Source organism: Lolium rigidum, chromosome 1 (genome assembly GCF_022539505.1).
Source record: "Lolium rigidum isolate FL_2022 chromosome 1, APGP_CSIRO_Lrig_0.1, whole genome shotgun sequence".
NCBI lineage: Eukaryota > Viridiplantae > Streptophyta > Magnoliopsida > Poales > Poaceae > Lolium > Lolium rigidum.
In genome coordinates, this window is record NC_061508.1 from 292,988,688 (window position 1) to 293,015,040 (window position 26,353).

Sequence of the window (26,353 nt, forward strand, 5' to 3'; positions counted from 1 at the left end):
GGGTGCAAACGGACGCGCGGACAAAAAGTGTCATTTTCGCGTCCGCGGGATGACATAAATCGGACGCCCAAATTGTCCCCGTGTATCTGTTTGCGTCGCCCCGTTGGAGATGCCCTTACAGCAGCGATTTCATTTTCGCTCGTTGGTTGTTGTCTTCTGTGGCAATGCCGCTATTCAGGACGAATTGGTGAACCTGAAGCAGGTATTGTGGTTTGGAGGTGGTAGATCTTTTTTGCGAAAATTCCACCGATCTATTAATAATCATCAACAGTAGTACAAAGAGACCCAAAAGTAATAAAAATTACAAATAGATCACTGGACCACCTAGCGACGACTACAGACACTAGCGCGAGCCGAAGGCGCGCCGTCGTCCTCGGCCCTCCATCACCGGCGTCAGGCAAAGCTTGTCGTAGTAGAGCTTGTTGTAGTAGACAACCGAGAAGTCGTCGTGCTAAGGACCCAAAGGACCAACGCACCAGAGCAACAACCGTCGCCAATAATGACAACTATAGATCGGAAGAGACTGACCTGAAACCACACTAGTGAATACGAAAACCGACCGGATCCCAGGAGATCCACCGGACACACAACTCCATGCGCCCTCCGCCGGCGCTAGATGCACCACCGGAGCGAGGATAGGGCGGGGAGGACCTTATTCTGAGTTCAGGAAGTAGCCGCCGCCTCGCCATCCTGAAGAAGACACTGAAAACAAACTAAACGAAGAACGGAAACCTTCCCGCCGGCGAGAGGCCACGATCCGCCACGCCTCCAAGGCCCAAAGACCACCGGAGACGGAGCAGGTCGACAACGTTGCCGGCGAGAGGGACGGAACCCTAGATGGGTTTCACGATCGCCTACCTCCTGGGTTCTCTCTTCCGTAAGGGATATGGACTCTGACTTGCTATTAGAATTCAATCTGAAGCATCTTCTAAGAGAAATCCCTCGCTGGCGCTCGACCTCGCGAGCGGTTACTCCGCGTGAAGCGCTCGCGCCTGGAGGTGGTAGATCTGGTGTTCTTCCCGACCTCATCGACAGGACGCATCCGATCCGGGTCTAGCCTAGCACGGGAACGATCTCCGGTTGATGGTGTTGCTCTGGATGTGGCATCGTTGAAACTTGTAGTTCCGTGTTTTGGTGGCAATTAGAGTTTAGCAATATGACCGGTATATGTAGGAACCGTGGAGCATGTTCTTCATTGGCTTTGTTTTTTTATTTATTTCCGAAGCACAATACAAACACATACACTTATAAATACGTACATACACTCATGATTACTTTGAACGCGTGCACACACATTGTACTCATATAAGCCGTTTCGAGAGACTAAGTCTGATAGACATATCCAATAGGTATTGAGATTATTAACGAAATCATCACATACGACCCGCTAGACGAGAACGTCCTCTCTTACATAACTTCATTATTATGCAATGTTTCAGTTTCAGGAGATCTTACTATATCCTGGCCTCTGTTATACTAGTAGTTGCCATATGTTCTTGTATTGCAACATTTTTTGTTGATCAATGAATTTACTCTCAAAGAGAAAACAGTGGATCTGTATGCTGGCCCCACCGGTCAGAGAGTCTGTCTTCCACGCCTAGCCCAGAATTGGCCCCGTCACATGAAAAAAAAGCGAGGAAAATTAATTTTACGCGAGCGGCGAGCCCATCATTCCTTTCACCGTCCCCACCTTTCCTTCCCAGATCTCCCCACCCGCTTCTCCCTCGCTCGCTCGCGCTGCAATGGCCGACGAGCCCCAGGACGCGTCGCCGGCGCTCGCGACCCCCGCCGCGGCTGATGCCAGCGCCCCCGCACCTGCCCCCGCGGCGGCAACCGCATCCCCGGTCCTCCGGCCCCGCCGGGAGTCGTTCGAGCACGGGCTCCTGCCGATCCCCAAGCTGGTCTTCCCGGAGGGCACGCTCACGCAGACCCTAACGCAGCTCAAGGCCAAGCTCGCCGCGCCGGGGGCCGGGCGCGTGGGCGCCGCGGCGCTCGCGGAGGCGCTGCAGATCCCCGCCGACCAGGCCGCGCTGGCGCTCGGGACGCTCGCCACGGTGCTCCCCGCCGCCGACGACCCCGCCGAGGGCTCCTACGAGGCCGACCTCCGCGACGTGCTCCTCTTCCTCTACATCCAGTCCTACAAGCGCCTCGTGCCGCGCGCGCACAAGGACTCGCCATCCGTCACCGACGTCTGGCCCTCCACCTCCGCCTTCGACGGGTACCTCTCCGCGCTCTCCCCGATCCAGGTCAGGTCCCGATCGATCATCAATTCCAGCCTAGCGCTGCTCCGTGGCATCTCTCTCTCTCTCTCTCTCTCTCGTTATGATGCGTATGAGTTCGATTGGGATTTGATTTCGATTTCTTCAATATTAAGAAATAATAACACATACCGATATGTCCATTGCTGAATAACGAAGTTGTGCCAAAAGCCTTCGTCTAAATCGATGATTTCTAATCTGCTGTAAATTCCATTTCACACGACATGCATTTGGAGCAGCAATAAATGTGTTGAACTGCCTTACGATTATTCACTTCTCTGTCATAAAAAGGAATAGTACATTGTCACGTCATAAGAGCATAGGCAGTTCCATTTCTGTGCACTGTATAGTATTGGTGAATGGTGATGTACTCATACTTCTAGCCACCATGGTTTGTAGCTGCTGGGAGTTTGTGGCCAATGGGGTGTTTGATGATTATGACAGCGATCAGGTTGATTGGTAGTTACTCCCTCCGCTCACTATTATAAGATGTTCTAGGTTTTTTTCGAAAATGCATGTATATAGATGTGTTTGTACGTTCACTCATTTCGGTCCGTATCTAGTCCACATTGAAATATCTACGACATCTTAATAGTGAACGGAGGGAGTATATTGGAGCTGTGATATTCCTTTTACAATATGAGATTTTCTCTGTGTTTTTGATTCACGCAGTGTTGCGGCATTTGACTGGTAATGTTGTACTTCAAAATTTGCCTTTCCCAACCACAGCTTTACACCACCGCACCTTCTTTTATATTCCGCTATTAATCTCTCTCTGTAGAAGGCCATTTTGCCTTTTTTTCTTGGGAGCTAAGCACCAATACGGGATGCGGACATGGGGATACGGACACTCGATACAATTTTTTTTTTCATAAATAACCATATAGGGATAAAACGAGTACCTATAAATAAGTAAAAAAATGCAGCATGTGATGAAGACAAAAATATGATTTTGAGATGTGACATCAAAGTAGTATCCCAGGTGTTGCGTCCCTAACCAGCAGATAAAACACATCATATGCCAGTGCCTTATATGCCATTCGTACATAGCCAGCACTAACACAAGAAGATCCCGGCAGCAGCGCGGTCGTGGCTGTCATCGCCTCTTCTCCAGGTGCAGGGTGTCAGGCGGCTGCTAGAGGTAGCTCTACTCGTATCATGTGTCTTGAGTGCAGCGGAAGTGCATCATTTGTCCCAGCCGTATCTTCCAAGTATCCCACTCGTATCACATTATTTAAAATTGAAAAAGAGGGAATACTGGGGGATGTACCAATCCCTGCGTCCCGAACAGCCACATGACTGAGTTTGCTGTATCAGTACTTCAGAGCTCACTAGGTCCTCTGAAATGCTGTTTACATGCATCATTTTATCCTCCACTCCAAGTATCTAATAATTATTTACTGTCCAGTTCAGAGTTTATAGGCACTTTTTCAATGATAGTGAGTTATGCAAGCATGGGCTTCTCCTACTGTGCTCCTTCTCTGTGATTACCAGTCTGCTACAATTCTACTTGTTCTTCTGATGCCATTACATATGAATTACAACCTGCATGCCTTCTGCCTAGCCGGATACCCACAATCTCTTGTTATTTGTCAAGCAGATATTTATTTTTGTATCCCATTTTGCAGCTTGTACGCAGTAATAGCCGTCGGTTTATGCCTTCGCAAGCAGACGAAGAAGCCCATCAGTTATCTTATTTACAGAAGCATATGGCCAACATTTTAACTCTTTTGGCAGATTCTGTTGATGGAGAGGGTGATGAATCTATGGTTAGTATCAATTAACCTATCAATATTTTTCCTTCAAGAAATTTTAGCAATATTTTATTTGGCAGTCGATTACTTTTGTTCGCTGTCAATAGCATTAATGTACTCTGATTAAGTGATTAGTTCCCCTACTTGAAGATAATTTTGTAAATTCAACGCTGTAACTTCAGATGCTAAGTGTGTGTAGGAGATGCAGGGCACGATTCTGAATAGATAATAGTTTGTTAGCAGGCAATAATACTGGTAATCGAATAAAAAAATGCAGAAGCTACTTTATGTAACTCCAGTCCAGTGGTCATGGCTTGAAATCAATGAAAGAATGCAAGCAGTGCATGCACGCCAAAGGCTGAAAGCTCATCAAACAAATAAAGGAACTGCCAGGATCACAATTGTGTGGTTAATACATGTAAGGATGAAGTAAACAAGATATTCGTATTCCTATAGGCAGTTGAGGATAAGGTAGCATCTGGTTGGTGGTTCTGGGAAGCACATACGTTGGAATATATTTGTGGATTACTATGCAAAATGAAATGCCAGATAGATTGGATCTTAGATTGAAGGAAGAACAGAGCGACTTCATCTTCTCTGAAATACAAAATATCTTGATGTACTACATCATCCATGGTTGTGTACTATTGCAAAAAAAAATTATCCACATTACTGTCACCTAAAAATGACGCATTGCTATATGATACTCTTACTATGGAAACTCCCTAGAATATAGTAGACACTTAACTGTCATTTGTTTTGCACTATATGCAGGTACTGACAATGGAGACCTTTGAGCACCTTGGATTTTTATTGCAGTTCTCCGAAGGGACTCCTTTAAGCCAAGCAGCTCCATTTTTTGCGAATTCTGATCCAGACATGCCTGCTGCTCCTGTTCCGGCTACTCAGGTTCATGAATGGATTCTGCAGAATATAGCTTCTTCCTTGGAATATACTGCAGAAAAATCCACAACTAAGGAAAACAGCCAACAGAATGTATCTGATCCTGATGTGACAATGGCTGATGCTGGCACAAATACAAGAATTCAGAGCAGCACACCAACTGGTGCTTCGGTGCAAAACAGTCCTGGATACTACCGAAATACATCTTTTGTGGAGGCTATCTCCAAAACTTCTGTTGTCAAACAAGGATCTGATATTAAGGGGCATTCAATAAAGGTATGCTTGTATTAGTTTTACTCGTACAGGACAATTAATATCAAGTGGAACTAAAGATGATTTTGCTCTGTGATTCATATATCTGTTGCAGTTTAAAGTAATATGAAGTGTCTATTTAAGTACTCCCTCCGATCCATACTACTTGATGCTGAAATGGATGTATCTACAGCTAAAATGTGTCTAGATACGAAAAGTGCTTTTGGCTCCTGAGCTCCAGTGCTCTCGTCATTTTTTAAAAAATTAAAAGAAATATTTATAAGTTATCAAAAAAATTGAAAATAATTCTGGAGATTGTCAGCGATACATGTCACAATCATGAAAAATCTCAAACCAAAATTCTTTTTATTTTGTGCTAGAAAAAATAACAAAATATGATGTGTTTTTGGAGATTTGAATATGACTAGTCAGATCTGCACTTTATTTTTATTTTTGTGTAGCTTAAAATATGAAGTATTTGAAATTTATATTTTACACGTTTGTGGAATACATTATTAGCTATATGCAGATTTTTTTGAAACTCAATTTTTTTTTATTTATTTAAAAAACGAGATCACTGGTGCCCATGTGCACCAAATCTCTGTCCGTCTAGATACATCTATATTAGCGTCAAGTAATATGAATCGGAGGGAGTAGTAGAATTCCAAGCTGAGTTTTACGAGCCTTCCTTTAATAACAGTAACTGCTTTTATGTAGGTTTTGAACTGCCATGATTCTGTTATCTATATTCTAGCCCCTCTTAAATATGCTACCGTCTATGGATGCTCTGACACAACAGTTGTTCTTGGTGCTGTTGGTAAGGTATGTATGCAATGCAATTTTACTATCCATATTTCTATTTGAACTCATCAGGCAACACAATGTAGTCCCTAATATTATTGTTTTTAGTATTGAAATGCATAATCTATCAATATTGATTTGTTCTTTATCATGCACATACTCGTTCCGTCCCCAAATATTAGACGTTTTGGCAGTTGAGTTTGAACTGCAAAAACATCTTATATTAAGGAACTGTGTTAGTAGCAATTAGTATCTTTCACTTACCTATTTCAAGCCTAATATTGTTTCATGCTGTCAGGTGGTAAAAGTTGAGCATTGTGAACGTGTGCAAATAATTGCGGCTTCTAAGAGAATTTGTATTGCCAATTGTCGCGAATGTATCTTCTACTTGGGAGTAAATCACCAACCACTTATTGTTGGGGACAACCATAAGTTACAAGTGAGTATATGCTAATCTGATAATTTTCTTATCGTGTGCACTACCATATAGACGCATACTGTTGTTATAAACGACAAAAACTGTATGAACAATTGGAATGCACACTTAGTAGGCACCTAGATGTATATACGAGACACAGTATGATACTTCCTCCATTCCGGCGGATTGGAATCTAAGCAAAGAGGCATCCTTTGAAGCATTTATCGAATGTAGAAGACTAACATTTATCATGTTACTACCTCCGTTCGAATGAATAAGGCTTATATTCTTTTTGAAAAGTCAAACTATGTAAAATTTGACCAAGTTTATGTAAAAATCATTAACTTGTATAATATAAAATTAACGTCGTTAGATACATCATGAAGTATATTTCGTAATGATATCTATATATTATTATAGTTCACAGTTTTTCCTAATAATTTGGTCAAACTTAGCTTGACTTTTTCAACAAAAATATACGCCTTCTTCAATGGAACAGAGGGAGTATGTTAAAACAGAAAAAGTTGACAAGGGACCTGTATTATTTGATATGTTGAATTCGATTCCACTGACATACAAAAAAGTCCCTGTGCTTCAAAAGCATGGTAGTTATATACAGTATTTTTTTTTTGACTTCAATTTTCTTTACCTTCTGTTTTAACAGGTTGCTCCATTTAATACTTATTATCCACAACTGGGGGAGCATTTGGCACAAGTTGGTGTGGACGCAAACATCAACAAGTGGGACCAACCTTTTGTTCTGGGAGTTGTTGATCCACATGATTCATTATCTCACCCTGCAGGGGTTTCTGATGTCCAGGCCGAGTCTGCCACTCGTCTAGATCCTGATCTATTCACAAACTTCTTGGTATGGAAACTGCAAGTTGTTCTCCTAGATAATCACTGAACAAATAAATATATACTTATGTATTGAATGAAAATATTTTGGTTGTTTTGCGGAGCAGTTCTCAGTTCTTAATTTATTGGTGTATGGCAATTAATGTGATTTACCTTATTTATTTTTCTTGCAGTCGCCTTGTCCATGGCAGTTGTAGTAGTAACTGAGAAGTCATTTTGCCATACTTCTCAGTTGGAACTACTCCCTCCGTTCCTTAGCTTAGGGCGTATAATTTTTTCCCTTTTTTGGTCACAGCTTAAGGCGCGCATGGCGTGGAAATGGCAACTTGTCAAATCTGCCCCTCACTCGGCCTGGAAACAAGGAGGCAACGGGGCTGTGATTGGGTGCCATGACTGTAATTATCGTTGGTTGGTTGTGCGTGGCTGGCCTTGAATTTAGGAGGTGCATGCAAGGAATCAGCGAGAGGGATATTAACCGTGCTAGCTATTTAATAGGGGCAGGACTGGCCGAAAATTAATCTGCTTGCCTCTCCTTAATCGACGTGCTGAAACATTTACGCCCTAATCTAAGAAACGGAGGGAGTAGTTGGCAAGATCAAAAAATCTAATGCTAAAACTTGATATGCTATTGGAGTTCCACAATGTTAATCTTTCTATGGTTTCTGACCAGTCAAATATAGTTTTTATTGGTTGTGCTGCAGTGATGTTAGAACTCAGCATGCGATGCATCTTACACTTGTTTATTACTTTCCTGTGTATACTTATTTGACTCTGGCTAATACCCTTCTGCAGATTCCCAGTTGGTTCGAGGCAGAAGGCCTTACCAAATACAATCCATTTACATTACCTGAAGTTTATTGGGTATCACAGAGGAAAAAGGTATATAAGCAATCCAAATTTGTTTTGCATATTTACTTGCTACAATTTAGGATGATTATCTTTGACAGACTTTGTGCACAATTGAGGGATTAGATTAAAGCAGGCATATGTTGTTTATTATATTTAACAGCATTTGTTGCATGACCACGTGGTGCTGGAGTATTGCTGGAGCAGGAAGGATCTATAGTTACTGTAGGAATCAGTCTGGATTACCCTGAATTTTTGTGCTTCGGTCACTTAGCTCCCTGTACTAAAAAGCTAGCCAGCTATTCTAGCCCTCTGAAGCTTGGCATTTCGGACAAATACCCCCCCTTTTAAATTGAGGATAGGTTCGGCCACTAAAAAACTACAACTGCCAGACACATCATCGTTGGTGGTTTGGTGCCATTGGTCAGTTCTCTCCTAACAACTGGCCAGTCATAAAATTATTCACCACGATTCTCTAACTCTTTGAACCCACAACATCTGTAAGTGGCCAGAAGCTAAAGTCCATCATGGAATCCTTTACTCTTAGAGAAGTCTGAAAACAAATCTGAATTTTAAAATCGTTTTGGATTGAACACTGGACTTCCGTTTGAAAACATGTATTTAGTATAACAACAAGGCTTGCATAGTTCATGCCACCTATGTCACTCCACGCAATAGTGAGGCAAACCAGCCTAGGGGGTTATTTTCTCTGATTTGGAGCTGTAGGGGCTAAAACCTCTGTTTTGTAGACTATGGGGTTAAGTAGCCGGAGCATCGATATTAAGATAGTTCGTAACATCTTGGACTTCTTGATGTACATTTGTAATGATATTTTTTTTTCAAACTATTGTCTTTTTCTTAACAACCAATGTTATTTAAATTGTTATTCAGATAGCACAATGAGTTGAGAACTTGAAATGAGTATGTACTTTCTGGTAGGGTTATGTGGTGCAATGTTGTTGGGCACAGTGTGATTAGTTCTCTCTTTTGTTAGTGGCTGCTGCTCATTGTGTAACAACATATACTAACATGAATGAATCTATTTCACATATTCTGATTTCTTATATATTTTTTGAATTTGGCTTCTTGTCAAACATCTTCAGAAAGATTCCCTGGAAGATATACAAAAGAATATCCGGGAACTGGAGCTTGATGATAACCGTAAAAAGGAATTGGCATGTGCCCTTCATGCTCAATTCAAGGACTGGCTATATGGTAAATTATTCCTCTATTGATATTACTGTGATGATATTAATGCGATGATAGAGTAATGATTGAATGTTTGGTTTCTTTCGTACTTTGTCTCTATCAGTTTAGACTTAACATCTCCTTTTGAAGTTTGGCAGTTTTTTTAGTCCATGATACTCTCATTTGCTTCTCATGGTTATCCATGAGAACTTGATTCTTGTGAAATACTTGCTCCAGTTAGCGGTAACTGAGCAACTATCTTACATTGTGCATTATGGTGGCTACTTTTGTCTCGAAGCTAGAAAATGCACTACTGCCTTTGCTGGAGCTATCGCTATTGGTTCCTTAATAATGTGTTTGGAACTGTTCATAATGGAGACATGTAGTCATATTAATTCTTCTGTTACTATTCAACTGACTCAACTACTTTCTAAATAATCGATGCTATTCTGATAAACTGGAAATATAAATGGTACTGGAGCCTTGCTAGGATTCAGGATTAGTCTAGTCAAGTTCGGAATTTGGAAGACTTGGGTAGGACTATGATTAATGCAGTTGCTTGGCATGTTCAGAGGCTTAATTGCTTTGTTCAGCTATCTTGAACCGAAGCAAACATTAAAATGTTTAATACTTCTACATGATAAGAATGTGCTTGATGTTGGTGGGCCATTTTATCTGACGATTTCATTTGAGTACTTCCAGAATCGGTGAAAACTTAACCGAATAAACTTGTACTACCTCTGTCCATAAAAGGATGTCGCAAATTTGTCTAAATTTAGATGTATCTCCGACATCTTTTAATGGACGGAGGGAGTATTATTTGTTACTGAAGTAGCAAATTGAACTATATGGTTACTCTTTGGATTACCTGGTTGTTATGCATTCAGCTTCCACCATCACTCTTCTTCACTGCAAAAATAGCTTCCTTTGATCCTGAAATGAACTGTTTGAATGACAATTGGATGTATTCAATCTCGTGTCCAGCTTCAGGAAATATCCGCCAGCTTTACTGTTTGCAAGGCGAATAAGCATATATAATCTCCATCCAAGTGCTTGCGCACACCTCCGAAGATTGTGCATCCTTTGCGTGGTCCCTGTCAATTGTTCAACCATGTGCCGCAGTGTCCACACTAACTTCTCGTCGACTGAGCTGATTCAACCTGATGTTCCAGCCTGTAGTGGTTGTCAATGTAAAAGAAATAATGTACTGCCGATTTTTGCCAATTAATTTTGATCGGCCTTCCGTTTTGTTTGTTGTGGTTGGTGCGAAAATCCAAATGGGTGTGTGGTAGTTTCATATTTGTGTCGACTGACATACGACAATGATTAGGGATTCTTTAGCAAAAAATAAACATTTTTGCTCATCAGCTTGGCTCTTTTCTATTTGTATACTGTAAATGCTATTGGTGTATTTGGCAGTCGTACCCAGACGTGTTCAATATGCCTGTTTGCTGTGTATGTACCTGCTACCAATTATATGCGGTGGGTATACATTTAGACTATCAATGCTTTTGACAGTTAAAATCGATATGAAATACTCTGTAGACAGAATAGTTGGCATTAACATATCCACGTCCCATCCTCTGAGTTAGAATGATGTCGCTCAGTTGCATAGCTTGTGCACCGTGTCAGTTGCAGAAGGGGGGCCATGTCCTATTTAAATGACCACACTTGAGCTTCACAGCCTTCGGGAAGGTTGTTGGTGGTTTCTCAATGTTCATTGCATCCAGTAACCACAATACCAACGATCATCCATACGCAACTGCCAAAGTAGCAAAGTAGGGGGGCAGCCAATCTCTTTCCTCTCGTAAAATTGGAACTGACAAGATGGAGCAGATTTTAGTAGCCTGGTAAATACTCCCAACATATATCCAATGTGGGAAAGGGAGACACTGGGAATTCAAGTTATAGGATGATGTGAACAACTCGTAGTTGCTCTCCTACTAGTTCTACCCCTGGAAAGGGACCAGCTTGGGAGACGGATAGCTTTGGAGGTCTACATCCTGGCAATGCTCCTACGAGGATTTTGTGTTCTCTGCTTGGTATCTTTTCCTGCAACATTTAGGCAAGAAATTTGTGGGAGCACGGAATGTTGGTAGGCGCAACATAGTGATGAACTACAAACATATCACAGATAGATAGGCATGTTGAGTTCAACCTTTGGTCAACCCCCCTGCATAGGTCAATAGTGCATCAAACCGCATTGTCCTCCGCTCGCGTCAAATGAGCTGATTTAACCTCATATTCGAGCATGTAGTGTTTTTCTCGGTGTAAAAGAAAAATATGCGCCCATATTTGTCAAATAATTTTGACCGATTTTCATTTTCTGTTAGTTGTTGCTGTAAGAATCCAAAATGGCGGTTTGATAGTTTCAGATTTTGTATCGTTCATAGTTCATAACATGCGCAAAGATGATAGTGGTTACTCAGTTCTTTGGCAGAAACAATTTTTTTTGCTCATCACCTTGGTTCGTTTTTATTTAACTAGAAATGCAGTCTGTAAAATCGGTGCATGGCCGCATGGGTCAATGGGTGAGGGGTACATACAGCATAGCATGCTTGATTTGCGATGTATGAGATTAAATCAGCTCATTTGCACCTACTGCATATATTTTTTTTTTCAAAAACATGCAAAGAGCTGCATGCCGTTTCATTAAGATTAGAAGAAGTTATACTTATATACAATAGTTTTTACATGACAAGTCTGTCTTGCGCAGGCAGCTTCCAAAAGGATAAATGACCACTCCTGACGCCTGTTTGCTGCGTATGTATCTGTTACCAATTATATGCGGTGGGTATACATTTAGACCGTCAATGCTTTTGACAGTTAAAATCGATATGAAATACTCTGTAGACAGAACAATAGTTGGCATTAACATATCCATGTGCCACCCTCCGAGTCAGAATGGTGTCGCTCAGTTGCATAGCTTGTGCACCGTGTCAGTTACACAAGGAGAGGCATGTCCTATTTAAATGACCACATTTGAGCACCACAGCCTTCAGGACAGGTTGTTGGTCGTTTCTATATGTGCATTGCATCTAATGACCACAATAGCATTGATCATCCATATGTGACCATGCCAAAGTAGCGAAGTAGAGGGAAGACCAATCTCTGTCCTTCCGTAAAATTGGAACTGAAAAGATGGGGCAGATCTTAGAAGCCTGGCAAATACAACATATATCCAATTTGGGAAAGGGAGACACTGGGAATTCAAGTTATACGACCATGGTAAAAACAAGTAGTTGCTCTCCTCCTAGTTCTACACCTAGAAAGGGAAAGGGACCAACTTGGGAGGCGGATAGCTTGGGCACATTACACCCTGCCAATGCTCCTATGATGATTTTGTCTTCTCTGGATGTCCCTTCTCTAGGACTATCTGGTATGAGGTCCTGTCGTGGGTTCGATCCACCTCAGGGCCACCCACGGTTGAGGGTGACTTCGCAGACTGGTGGTGCGGACCGCCCCTCGCCAAATACGCAAGGGGCCTTTAAATGGGGGGCACGACTGGGGAGAGACGCGCCCCCCAAGCACGGCACCACGCCAACGTGTCTCCCAAGCGTTCAATCCGACGCCATTTGGGGGCCGGTAATATAAGTTGGTATTGCAACCAATAAACACCTTTAATTATTGGTAAGGGTTAAGTGCACTTTTGGTCCCTTAAGTCTCGCGAAAGTCTAATTTTGGTCCTCAACTCTGTTTTGGTCTAAATCTGCCATCAAATTCTTAATTAAGTCCAATTTTGGTCCCTAACATCGGTTTAATGATGGTTGACCGGTTTTTGACTCTCCTTTTTTTGCCATCATGGACATAATTGTCTGGTTTTAATCTACATGTGATCATTTTTTGCTTAGTCAATAAATAGAAAATACCCTTGCCCTAACACACATGTGTGCCGCCTCCACCTTTCTCGCTTGGTGCAGCAATCCTCGCCACTTCATCCGCCTCCGCCTTTTCTCATGATGCAAAAGCCCTGGCATGTTCGCCGATTTTGCCTTTCTCACTTGGCTTATCCACCCTAGTAGTGTGAGGCGCCGTCGCTAGGTGGTTAATACGACAAATGAATAATTATCATGATCTCACCGGCGAACGTTCAAAAAGCTAATTGCATAACTTATCTCAAGGTGAGACGATGCTACATAGACTAAACCTGTCTAAATCTATCCACGGTGGTAAAAAAGAGTCAAAAACCGGTCAACCATCGTTAAACCGCTACCAAAGACCAAAATTGGATTTAATTAAGAGTTTGAGGGCAGGTTTAGACTAAAACAAAGTTTAGGTTTCAAAGTAGATTTTTGCAATACATGAGGAACCAAAAGTGCACTTAACCCTATTTGTAATAATAACTTATATTATGAGACAGAGGTCAGAGGGATGACAACTTAGAGGGTTGTATACTTATATATGTTAATTTACAATTACAGCTATGCATATTTTTGAAGATTAAGAAGTGGTACCTAATACTTTACAAACTAAAGAGCCGTCATCAATATGTTCACGAATTAATATATCCATGTGCCATTCTCCCTGAGCCAGAATGAAGTCGCCCGTTTGCAAAGATGTATGTCCTATTTAAATGACCTAACTTGGGCTTTACAACCTTCATGGTTGTTTGCCCTTCCGCTACGTGCAATGCACTCAGTGACCCACATGGCCACATAACAACAACAATGATCATTCATGTGTGAGCTTGCCGAAGTAGCTAAGTAGGTAAACAAACCTATCTCCTTTTCATTGTAAAACTCGAAGCACCAACATAGGGCTGATTTGATGAGATTGGCAAAATGCTGATATCAGAAAAGGAGGCATCGGAAATTCAAGTTTGAGGGCGTACTATCAAGTGAGTAGTTGTTTATGTCCACCTGGTTCTGGTTTTAGACCATGTGCTGCTTCGGAGGCGGACCATTTCAGGGTGCTATACCCTAGATGCAATACTTTCATCTTTCCCTCAGGATCATCTCTCCCTTGAACGTTAAAGCCGGTGACCAATGAAGGTGGATGATTCTCTCTTCGCAGTGGTGAATGACGGAAATATTCTGAGGTGGGCAAACTCTATGAAATAATATACAGAACAAAATAATCCAAAGACAATCACTTTGTACAACATACATAGAAAAATATTTAAATACAAGTAGAACCGAGAACATACCGATATTTAATTAGCTTTAGTGACGTATAAAAATACTAGCGAATGGCAAAGCTCTACCTTCTTAAAAAATCTTCTGCAGTTTTATCGATCAAGATTTTTGAACATCTCGTCTGATGCAGCATATCATCAAGTCATTAAGAAGCTATTTTGGACATGTTATTGTGCAAGTTGTCTTGATGATCTTTGTTGCCGAGAAAGCCCTTTCAACTGTTGTTGTCGCCATAGGTAAAAACTATGCAGTAAATAAATCACCTGAGACTTTAGTTCTCCGCGTATGAATAATAAGTACCTCAACGTTAGCTTGTTTATGTAAATGCTCATAACAAGATCCATGCTATATCTTTCCAAGAGGGGCAGTATTTCACATTGAACCAAGAAAATGAGCCAATGTAAGTTCTGAAGAAACTATGAAGATAACACATTCAAGAGATGGTCAAAATTGGTGATTTTAGATTAATAAATTATACAAAACCAAAGTAAAATCATAACCCATTGCACACGTAGAGTTAGTTCCGCAACACCACATAAGTTCGCAAAAATACCCTAAAGTTAGTGGCGGGATGCACAAAAAACTGTCGGGTGGGCCACCCCTAAATTTTACTTTAGCACTGCCCATGCGTGATACAAATTTACCCAGATGACTAAATGTAGAACATTTTCCAAAATTTCAGGGAGGGCCGTGGTCCACCCAGCCACCCAGCTGCGGCCTCCACTGCCCAAAGTCCTCCTTCAGTGCACATTTAGGACGTAGTTGGGTTTTGTTAGATCGAGAATTAGATATTACAAATAAACAATTGGTTTTCGACTAGACTAGTCCATGTTTTGGTTCCAAATCTATTTTGCGCAATGTTCACTAAAAATAGCACAACTTTCTGACACAGAGTACATTTTTAATTTTTGATGATTCAAATTATTCAGAAAAAAACACGCATATCTAAAATGTTTCACCGAAAAATAAAGGGATTTCTATTTTCGTGCCCTCGGGTCCTTAGTTGTGCTCAGTTTTCCCCAGCTCCTTAGTTTTTTCTCAGTTTTCCCCAAGACCTTATCTGAAACCCGCAGAAGGAGCTCGGACGGAAGGGATCCGTTAAGTTGGCCGTTCCGTGCTGACGAGTGGGGTCGTGTCGTTTGTGGGGTCGCGTCGTGTGGGGCTGGTAGGAAAGAACCGCGTGGGACAGGACGAGACCATGTTTGTGTGGCTGTAGCGTGTGGGGCCGTAGCGTGTGGGGCCGTAGCGTGTGGGGCCGTAGCGTGTGGAGCCGTGTGGGTCCGGGACGTGGGCACGAGTGGTTTCTGTCTCTTTCGCCCATATTAGCAGTTTTCAATGTACTTTTTTCCTCTCTCTCGCTCGATCTCATTCATATTTGGTAGCCCAAATTGGTAGCTAATCTAGAGCAGCTTCTCCTTCTGTTTTTTAACGACATTCATTTCTTTATGCCTTCGTTTTTACCCAATTAGGTAGGAAATCTAGGGCAAAAATCCAGAAAAAATATAGGATAAGCTGCATACAGCAGCCAACATAGCATAGATATATTCACGACAGATCCAACAGTAGTACCGATAGAACCCTGCAACATAAGCTATATATTACATGAATTTAAGCTGCTCTACAGATAGAGCAGTCACATACAGAGAGTGCAGTAGGCATGTTCAACGCCTCCAGGTTGCGCCCGTGACTCGCTTGGAGGTTGCGGAGGTGAATCCCAAGTGCTTTGTGTTTGGCCATGAACGCATGCACGTTCACCGTCGTTCCAACTCTAGCGCCGCATCTGCCAATGGATTCAGCATGGTTCACCAGCCGGCTTGAAGTCGGTGGCGCGGAGCTTCTCGTTGCGAAGGGGCACTTGTAAATGCCTCGAGCAAAGGGGCCATCGTAATGGCCGGACTGCAGCCTCCCGAGGACGTGACGAGTCTTGGTGTGGAAGGACTCGTCGTCGCTGTCGACGTCGTCGCTCTGCACTCTTGTCACGTAGCACCAAAGATCGTGCAAAAAACACGGAGTCAATTACAACGATGATGGAACATAGAGTGAACAAAGATCATGCATGATAATATGGGCTCGAAAAAAGAGGTAGCCTCGGTTACATTGGACACACTTATATCCAGGATTTGAGTCGACAAACCAAAGATCATGCACAACAAATTTGTACACACCAATTGTTTACTCGACCAAACCACTGAATCAATTTGTGCCCAAATATTCATCATCATCGGCACAAATCTTAAACAAAAGCAAATCACAAGCACTAATAACGCAAGATCTAACACAAAAGGATTGAACTAGGAACAGACGCACCCTAATAACGTTAGATCTAACACAAATGGATTGAACTAGGAACAGACGAACCCTAATAACGCTAGATCTAACACAAAAGGATTGAAATGGGATAAGAACAAGGGAGCAAAGGGTTACCTCCGGCTCGTCGTCGATGATGCTCGGTGTCGTAGGGGTTCTCCGGCGCGTCGTACGGCACCGGTTCGTACGGGTCCCAAGCGACGGGGGCTCGGAAGGTGGCGGCGGCCGATGCGCCCGGCGGTCGATGCGCCGACCGCTACGTTGGAAGCAGCGGCAGGGGGCCCGGACGGGGGCAGCGGCCGATGCGCCGGCGGCCGATGCGCCGGCTGCTACGTTGGAAGCGGCGGCAGGGGCTCGGATGGGGGCAGCGGCCGATGCGCCGGCGGCTGATGCGCCGACAATGGGCATCTCATTCTTCTCCATCGCCGGCGGTTTTCTTCGGGGTTTTTTCTTCGGTTGTGGAGAAGATGACGGGACAGGAGAGGCGGTTGCAGTGAGAACGTGCGTCGAGGGAGAGGAAAAATGCTCTATAAAGACGAAGGTGGCGTGTACCGCAACACGCGTCCGCTATGCACGGCTGCCGCGTGCACCGCGACACGAGTCTAACCCTGGGACGTTTGGTGTACTCAGTTATAACCTCGGGCCTTATACAGAAATTTTATATCGTACTCAATTTTCCCTCGAGTACTTAGGCGGCAAGTGCAATATACTCAGTTTTACCCTCAAGTAGCTAGTCAACGAGAGAGTCAACAAATGAGATTAACATATCTAATTGAGGCATTTCATGCGCAAAAAAATTCAAAAAAATAAAAACATAGTGGTACCTACTCATGGAGTCTTCCTACGCAACCTGCCACCAAGAAAACCTTAACAAACATATATAAATCAAGTTTTACCACAAATTGCCACTTCTCGAATCACTAGTGTAGCTATGAAGATGCATGGTTTTCCACTCAAACCCCTTTGCAAAACATCTTCCCCAAAAACATAGTTTGTCTAAATGATGCCATAATTGTCACACTCATGTATATTTGAATTGCAAATAATTTGATGTAGCCCAATATGAATTATATTGTACAAAACACACATTTTTCATTTTGTAATTCTTTTTGTTTGAATCCCTTAGTCTATTTTACTATTTATGTGCCCTTGGATTGTTAGTACTACTCAGTTTTGCCCTCAAGTTCTGTCACAAATGCTCTCAGAAGCCCAAACTTATCTTGATTGGTTGAGCCGTTGTCACACGGATCGACTCCACGAACCGTTGATCAACTGATCTAACGGGCGTATACCCCTCCCCGTCTCTTCGTGGCCACCCCTCTCTCTCTCTTCGTGGCCACCTCTCTCTCTCTGTCGGTGGATGCTTTCCTTTTTCTTTTAGGGGATATAGTTTTGGCATATAGTTTTAGTAATTTGAAACGGCCCAAAAGTGGTATAATTTTGGTATAAACATGAGGCATACATATTTTCGGATTTTGGTGAATGCATTATTGTCACCCCTCTAACAATGATCAACTATCTTTCGCTTTCCTTTTTCTTTTAGGGGATATAGTTTTGGCATATAGTTTCGGTAATTTGAAATGGCCCAAAAGTGGTATAATTTCGGTATAAACATGAGGCATACATATTTGCGGATTTTGGTGAATGCATTATTGTCACCCCTCTAACAATTATCAACTATCTTTCGCTTTCCTTTTTCTTTTAGGGGATATAGTTTTGGCATATTGTTTCGGTAATTTGAAACGGCCCAAAAGTGGAATAATTTCGGTATAAACATGAGGCAAACATATTTGCGGATTTTGGTGAATGCATTATTGTCACCCCTCTAACAATTATCAACTATCTTTCGCTTTCCTTTTTCTTTTAGGGGATATAGTTTTGGCATATTGTTTCGGTAATTTGAAACGGCCCAAAAGTGGAATAATTTCGGTATAAACATGAGGCATACATATTTGCGGATTTCGGTGAATGCATTATTGTCACCCCTCTAACAATTATCAACTATCTTTCGCTTTCCTTTTTCTTTTAGGGGATATAGTTTTGGCATATAGTTTCGGTAATTTGAAACGACACACACTAATATAGTTCGGTGAGCAATGATAAGAATCCCTTGTATAAACATGAGGCATACATAAAGCATTTCAATATAGTTGGTAATTTCGGTGAATGCACACACTAACTATGAAAACAACTACTCCCTCCGGTTCAAAATAATTGCCTAAAAATGGATGTATCTAGACACTAAAACATGTCTAGATGCATCTATTTTTGGATAATTATTTTGAACCGAAGGAAATACAAGTACATGTAACTGAATAATGAATTTGTAACAAGGTATCCCTTGTAACAACTTCTAGCGCACAGTGAGCAATGATAAGAATCCGATCGCAATTATACAACGAAAAAACAACCAGCCATCAGATTAGCTTGCTTCTTCAACTCGATCAGCTGCCTTAACTGCTTGTTCATTTTCTTCAGTTCTCCCTTCACTTCCACCAGTCCTACATTGGGAGCATTAGGCATAATCGGAACGGCTCCTCTCTCCGCCGCATTCTCTACAGCAAGTCCCCCCCCCCTCCCAAATTGCGCTCCCCAATAGCGCCAATTGATTCCTGCAATTGAAGCCTCTGAACGTACACATCGATCCACTCGAAATGCCTGCATTTCTTCAGGATCTAAAAACAACAACGGGAACCCTAAATCCCAAATTCGAGGGAATAGCAAGAAAATCGAGAGAAAACAGAGAAATTGGAGCGAGATCTAACCTTATCCCCCTCTCTATATGGCAAGCTCTCGCATGCAAGGAACTCACGTCCACGGTTGCGTTCTCGTCCGTCTTACAGATCGACCGCTTCGCAGGCTCTCGGCGTGGGCGGTCAGGGCATCTTGTCAAAGGCACGGGTCCATACTGCGGCCATGAAGAACGGGAGGTCGAAGAGAAACTAGACATCACCCGCCTGCCGGAGAAGGGCTGCCGCTGGAGGAGAAGAAGAACAATGGGGCGCGGGGAAAGAAAGGGGAAGCAATGGCACGGGCACGGGCGCGGGGCTGGCTCGGGCTCCCATTTTGCAACGGTCGCCTGGGTAAGCTGTGGGTCCGGCGCACTTAACGTGGACAAGTTGTGGGTCCCACGTTGATCTGGATAAGTGAAGACGTGTCCACTGCGGGGCACCAACAGCGGCCCCACTTGCCGGCACCAACCAACGTCAACTAAACGGGATTCCTTCCGTCCGAGCTCCTTCTGCGGGTTTCAGACAAGGTTTTGGGGAAAACTGAGGAAAAACTAAGGGGCTGGGGAAAACTGAGCACAACTAAGGAGCCAGGGGCACGAAAATAGAAATGCCAAAAATAAAGGTAGAGCGGCTTCCATACCTTGCCGTACTAGGAGTCTGCTTGGCGTGGCATGGTTTCATTATCATACAGGCGCGGCAAAAGGCGCGCGCTAAATAAACTGCCAACTTGGCGCGCGCGGGAGCCCGCGCGAACCTTCAGCGGGCGCGCGAAAATGCCGCGCACGTTAAAAGTTTTGCCCCGCGCGCTTTTGCGCCATCATGCGCGCCAAACTTGCCGCGTCGACTGCCGCGCGCTATAAGACGCCACGCGCGCACACCCAACCGTTTGGAAGTTTCACAACCCCCACGTGTCGTTCCACCGGCCCCGCCTCGTTCCGCCTCCCACCTCGCTCCGTGCCGCCGCTCCACCTCGCGACGAGATGCCGCCCTGCCGCTCGACCTCCGGCTACCACGGCGTCCGCGCGCGGCACGTTCTACGCCGAGATCCGCAGCGGCAACGAGCGCATCGGGCTCAGGATGTTCGAGAAGGCGCACGAGGCGGCGCGCGCCTACGACGCGGTCGCCTGGCGCCTTGGCCGCTCCCGCCGGACGATGAACTTCCACGATGTGTGGACGCGGGAGCAGGCGGAAGCGCTTGCACCGCCGCCTCCAGCCGTCACACGCGAGCAGCAACAGTGCCGGTGCGAGCTCGAGCAGTGGCTCGTCATCGCGGAGCGCGACGAGCACCTCCGCCTGGAGTGGGCGCGCTAGTTCCCGGAGGACGTCGCCGCGATGGAGGCCTTCTACGAGAAGAAGGAAGAGGAGAAGGCGACGGCGAAGGCGGCGAGGAAGGCGGATCACGAGGAGCGGAGGGCAAAGTCGGCGGCGAGTAATAAGGAGAGTGAGGAGAAGGCCGCGAGGAAGGCGGAGGAGAAGAAAAGCGGCGCCGGCCTATCGACGACCGTCCTCTCCTCCTCCTCCTCCTCCTCCTCCTCCTCCTCCTTCGAGTGGACATCCAATCCGGTGTCGTCGACAACTCGCTCGTCGGATTTCGATTGGGATTCCGAGTAGTTTAGGGTAGTTTGAAAATAAATGTGGTTGTAGCGTCGAAGCTTACAATATTTTTCGTATTTTCAGTTAATTTTTCATGTTTTGTTTAATCTATTCCGTACGCAAAATATCTCGTTACTGACTATATTCCACTAATGGGCCAAAACTAGTTAGTGACGAGCGAAGGTCACATGGCAAACACATAAGCGCTATTTTTTTACTACAAAAGGTTTTGTAGTTAGTGAGGAGCGAAGGTCACATGGCAAACACCTAAGCGCTCGTTAGTGACTATATTCCAATTGATGTATCTTTTGGGCCACCCATAAGTGAGTGATACTTTCGTCTCTTTTCTATTTGTACCGTAAATGCTATTGGTGTATTTGGCAGGTATATACAGATGTGTTGTCCATGCTTATTTGCTGTCTATGTTTGTACATGCTACCAATTTACAGACTTATCAATGCTTTTGGTAGACTATCAATGCTTTTGACCGTTAAGATTCAATACGAATGCCCTAAAAAAAGAATTGATATGAAATAGTAACACCTCCGTTCGATAGTTGTAAACTTGTAATCAATATATTCACGCATTAACACATCCATGTGCCATCATCCAGAATGATGTCGCTGGATAGCTTGTGCACCGGGTCGTTCCGCAAGGAGAGCCATGTCCTATTTAAATGACCACACTTGAGCTTGAGCTTCACAGCCTTCAGGTTGCTGGTTGTTTCTGTAAGTGCATTGCATCCAATGGCCACATAAGAATTGCAACGATCGTCCATGCGTGACCGTGCCAAAGTATCGAAAATATGGGGAAAAACAATCTCTTTCCTTCTGTAAAATTGGAACTGACATGATATCGGGGCCGATCTTAGGAGCCTGGCAAATCCAACATGTATCCAATATGGGAAAGGGAGACACCGGAAATTCGAGTTTTAGGATCATGAAAAAATAAAGTTTTGGGATCAATGTCATCCTAGTCCTACACCTCAACAACGATCAGCCTGGGGGTGTCGTCAGCAGCCAGATTCAGGGCCATAGACAGCTGCGTCCTGTAGAAGACCAGCATAAGGGCACGCCGCGGGTATATATGGGTTGCCGTCTCCTCCTACGAATGAAAAAGAGGCACAAGGGGTCGTGCGGCCATCCTCGCCTCGCCTTGACATCCGCCGTCAGACACCTACCCTGCGCCGCAGCTAGGCAGAAAACTTCACTGTGAGACGTGTGCATAGATGTGTTCAACGTGCTTGTTCGCCGTGTAGGTTCACACCTCCTAGCCGTACTAAGCGATTCGTATCTGCATGACCCCTGTTTCACACTGAATTGTGGTATGTACTTTGTATGATTATTTTCTGCAGAGTGTACATGATAATTGAAGCTAAAAAATCTGGCGTACACATCGCGGGTCATCACTTTTTTAGACGGAAGGCGTGTTAGAAACCTATCCTATCGATGCATGTACCTGGGCTTGCCTCCGGCGCCGCAACATGGGCCAACGCTCACGTTACATACTAGATTTAGATGTGCGCCTTGGCGCACGACCCCGTGAAATTTGCTATGCTTTCGATTTTGTACAACGACAAAAAATAAGATGGAAAACGATAATATACTTTTCAGGTTTTATAAAACAAAGTTGATAGGATGAAATTAGGATGCAGCACACGAAATCACGAACAGACTGGCTCGCTCGTGAGCAACAAAAGCAAGCAAAAAATGCTTTGTGAAACATATATAATAAGCTCATAAAATGAAGAGAACATCATAATCATAATTTCTGGAACTATACAAAATTTCAAAGATATCAATCTAATTAACCTAGCAGATAATGGTGATACCATTCAAAAGCAACAAAATGGACAAACTGAAAGAGGCTATAAACAACCTTACACTACATGAGTGCATAACAATTGTAAGTTCAGGAATAGGAGCCCATCATTTTCTGCAAACAATCACATGCAAGAGACTGAAGTTGATCAATTCAGATAGAGATTTCCTCAGATAGTCGCCTACTTGGTGACGCAGAGCAATATTGGTAGCCAACGAAGAATTTGCGTTGGGTTCAATGGTCGACTCTAGTGAAAGAAGATTAAAAAAGATCAGCCAGTATCATTCAATATTCCATTACAGACAAGTCAGGATAAAATGTTGTACCTAGCAGGGAGGACAATTATTTTAGGGATGTCTGCGTTGATGTACCATATATGTTAACAGGAAAGAAAGAAATGATAGTATGCTGGCATCTCTAACAAAATAAAGAGCCGACACCGGAATAATCTCAGACAGTGGTGCCAACAAAAATAACAAGTCAATTTTCCCAAGAAACCTCAACGTGTTTCCAATAAAGCACTATCACCCCAAAGATCATATTTTACCACCTGGCCACTACGGTCAATGCAATAGCCAGACTATAAATAGAATGAACATATAGAAATAGAAAGGAAGCACATGAGATTGCTGAAATCTTGTCAAGCACATCTGGACATCATATGAAGAGAGTTGTTTGTCTTAGGACGAACTACATCGTTGGCGAGGAAGGTCAAAGCATGACGACCAAAATGTCTGAGAGCGGGAATTTAAACCTTGTATAGGGGTTATATGTGTGAGGTTGAGGGAGCGGAATTCGTTAATCCATAAGAGAGCATACCTGCGGCAATAATGAATTCATTGTACTTGCACACGTTTCACCTTCAACAGCAGGTACCAAAAAATTTAGGGGCACACCTTGGCGCCCTTCCACCGTTTTCTGCATTGGTAAATGGGTTTATAAAACATACTGAACATTTATACAAATTGAAAGCATGCAGCATACATATGATTAAACTAAAAGATGTGATATTATTCTTTTAACATGTGCTGCGAATTCTATGTAGAAACAGAGTACAAAGATAGAACCCTTTGAAGCAGAATCTCAATTGCATGAACCAAAGAACTCTGAGACTAATCTAGTTCACAAATGAAAAACAAACATTACCACTAAGCTTTGGGAAAACATATACATATCTCTATTTTCTTTACCTACAGAAAAATACAACCTACATATGGAGTCTATACAGAGCTGAGTACTACCAAAATACTAACTCAAAATAGAAAATATTGTTAAGCTTGAAGCACAACATATGAATGAGCCCTCTTTCTATCATTAATTAGTGAAATCGATCTATAGATAAAAAATAAATCATGTGGGATCCTAGTGTAGTCAGTCACATCCCTAGATGTTCCCTTTTGCTTAGGTTAATTAGTAACCGCCAGTTTGACAGACCGTGGCCAAATCAACCGACCAATATTAACACTGAAGAACCATCTCGGCCAGCGGCTTTCATCCATAAAAGCGGTGCGATCAGCCTAATATTATGGTCTTCCATGTCGCAGATGTGGTGTGGTGTCGTGGCGCAGGGCTCCTCACACATGTAGATCCTCGGGCTGATGTAACCGTCATCTCGCGCGGCGGGCTCGAGGTCGTGCTCCTCCTTCGCAACGCTGCAGAGGAATATTAGGAAGAAAACTGAGTGTCAACAACAAAGAAATGTACAATCTTTCTCAGATGCAAGTAAAACAAATAAACTGAAGTTTCTAGGATCACCTCTGTATGGGGTATGCCGCACCTCCCGCAGCCTGTGCATGCGGCCGCGAGCCCAAAGCAAGTCCTCCTGGAACTCTTGCACTCTGAGCGACACCAGGCTCATGCCCATGCCCACCGCTGCCATGCCCTGTCGCATTAAGACAATATGGAGTAGGCACCATCGTTAAGCTTTTGAAGTTCAGTAAAGACAGAGAAACAACCTTTTAGGTCACTGGTATTTATAAGAATCGAATACACGACAAACGTTTAGTCAAATAAAAGTTCGAATTGTTTACTCCATTAATAAATAAATGGAAAGGAATAAAAATTGCATCTGTTTAGCCCAATTAAACAACCTGATAAATATAAAAACATATAGTTCTATCAAAAACGTCAGGAAGGGGGAAATTACGCAAAATCATACCTTAAAACACTGCTTAAATAGCATATGTGCCTCATACCTGATAATCACAAAATAGGAGTTTACCGGAAGCTCATGCCGATGTAACGATAAAATTTACTACCAATATGATAATACATTTCTTAGATTTTACAAAAGTTGTTGCTAGAACTAAATTAGGACAAACAGAGCAACAAATTGTTAAAAGTGATAATTATTAAATAGGAGTTGTGGAGAAAATTTGAAGAGCCCCATTTACAAAAAAAAAAATAACAGTTTCAAGCTAACTAAATTACGATACGGCCAACTATTCAATTTCATGGTAGCATAAGATTGTTTCAGAGCACTATATTGATACCAACAGTAATCTCCTAAGAAAAATACAGTATTTGTGATGGCCAAAGTAAATAAGGTAGATGGTCTTACTCATACAGGAAATTAAAACCTGGAAATAATTAACCTTTGCGTTATTGCCTTGTGACTATATTAAGGCGGAAGTCTGAAATTATGGTATGAAAATCGAAAGATCCAATATTAAATAAAATGTGATACATGCAGCCATACTGATTATATCCCCATATCACTCCTGTATCCTTTTGTACCCATTTTCTAAATCTAAAACTTACCACATTGCTTTCTTTCCTGTGTATAGGTGTAAGACAGAATATACCAAAGCATACACCTAAAGCCTTGTAGTATCTATAATGGGAACTTTCTTATTCATAAATGAAAAAAACCACGATAAGTAGAAAGTGTGCTCTGAAGCAAGAAACAAAAATGACAATCACGCAGTAAATTAGCGCAAGCTAGGTAGTACAAAATAAGTAGACAACCAGTTACGTAAAATAACAAGCAATAAATACCTGATTGTATGTCCACTCAAACATTCGTAGCATAAAGGGAAAAAAAAAACCTTGATCCATTTTATATCTCTACTCCATCTGATATTCATGGGGTGTTACCGAATCCGAGTGTAAACAAAATAGGCCGGAAACACAACACACAAAATATTCAGGTTTAAACCAAAGGCAGCTCCGACTTTAAGAGGTTTGAAGTTTCAACATCTAGGAAATGAAATCAATATCGTCATTGAGGAGCATATATTCTACCTTCCAATTGGTCTCAGCCAGTAAGTGAAAACACACAGGACCTAGTCATTCCAAAAGGAAGTTCAAAAGACAAAAGTTCTTTCGGATTGATAAGCTTTTTTGTAAAATGATGTATTAATCAAGCTCAGAGAATAGGCTACAGAAGAATTCAGCAGCAAAGTAAAGCGAGATAATATATATAAGGTGCAACTTGTACACTGAGATTGTCTTAAACATAATAACTTGAACCAGTATGAAATTCACA

General features: G+C 42.9%; 1 protein-coding gene and 1 long non-coding RNA gene across 4 annotated transcripts; one reads left to right on the plus strand and one right to left on the minus strand.

Annotated features, from left to right (window-relative positions):
* The first annotated feature begins 1,742 nt into the window (after positions 1-1,742).
* On the plus strand, positions 1,743-10,719 carry LOC124696139 (TBCC domain-containing protein 1-like). The gene is made up of 9 exons (XM_047228913.1): positions 1,743-2,246; positions 3,887-4,027; positions 4,787-5,191; positions 5,885-5,989; positions 6,267-6,407; positions 7,051-7,254; positions 8,037-8,123; positions 9,194-9,305; positions 10,263-10,719. Exons 1-9 carry the CDS (start codon positions 1,743-1,745, stop codon positions 10,304-10,306), a joined length of 1,743 nt encoding a protein of 580 aa, XP_047084869.1. The 3' UTR covers positions 10,307-10,719.
* Positions 10,720-22,755: 12,036 nt separating this feature from the next.
* On the minus strand, positions 22,756-26,353 carry LOC124696150. 3 transcript variants are annotated; one of them, XR_007000647.1, is made up of 4 exons: positions 25,025-26,353; positions 24,622-24,748; positions 23,193-24,518; positions 22,756-23,113 (listed from the first exon to the last, which is right to left on the minus strand). It is a non-coding gene; the product is annotated as an uncharacterized LOC124696150 (long non-coding RNA). The 3 variants fall into 3 exon arrangements; XR_007000646.1 differs by lacking the exon at positions 25,025-26,353 and having other exon boundaries at positions 23,686-24,518; positions 24,622-24,849; XR_007000645.1 differs by lacking the exon at positions 25,025-26,353 and having other exon boundaries at positions 24,622-24,849.

Coding starts and splice junctions, on each gene's coding strand:
- LOC124696139 (XM_047228913.1), top strand. CDS start 1,743: ATGGCCGACGAGCCCCAGGACGCGTCGCCGGCGCTCGCGACCCCCGCC. Junction 2,247..3,886: donor CCGCGCTCTCCCCGATCCAG/GTCAGGTCCCGA, acceptor CCCATTTTGCAG/CTTGTACGCAGTAATAGCCG. Junction 4,028..4,786: donor GAGAGGGTGATGAATCTATG/GTTAGTATCAAT, acceptor CACTATATGCAG/GTACTGACAATGGAGACCTT.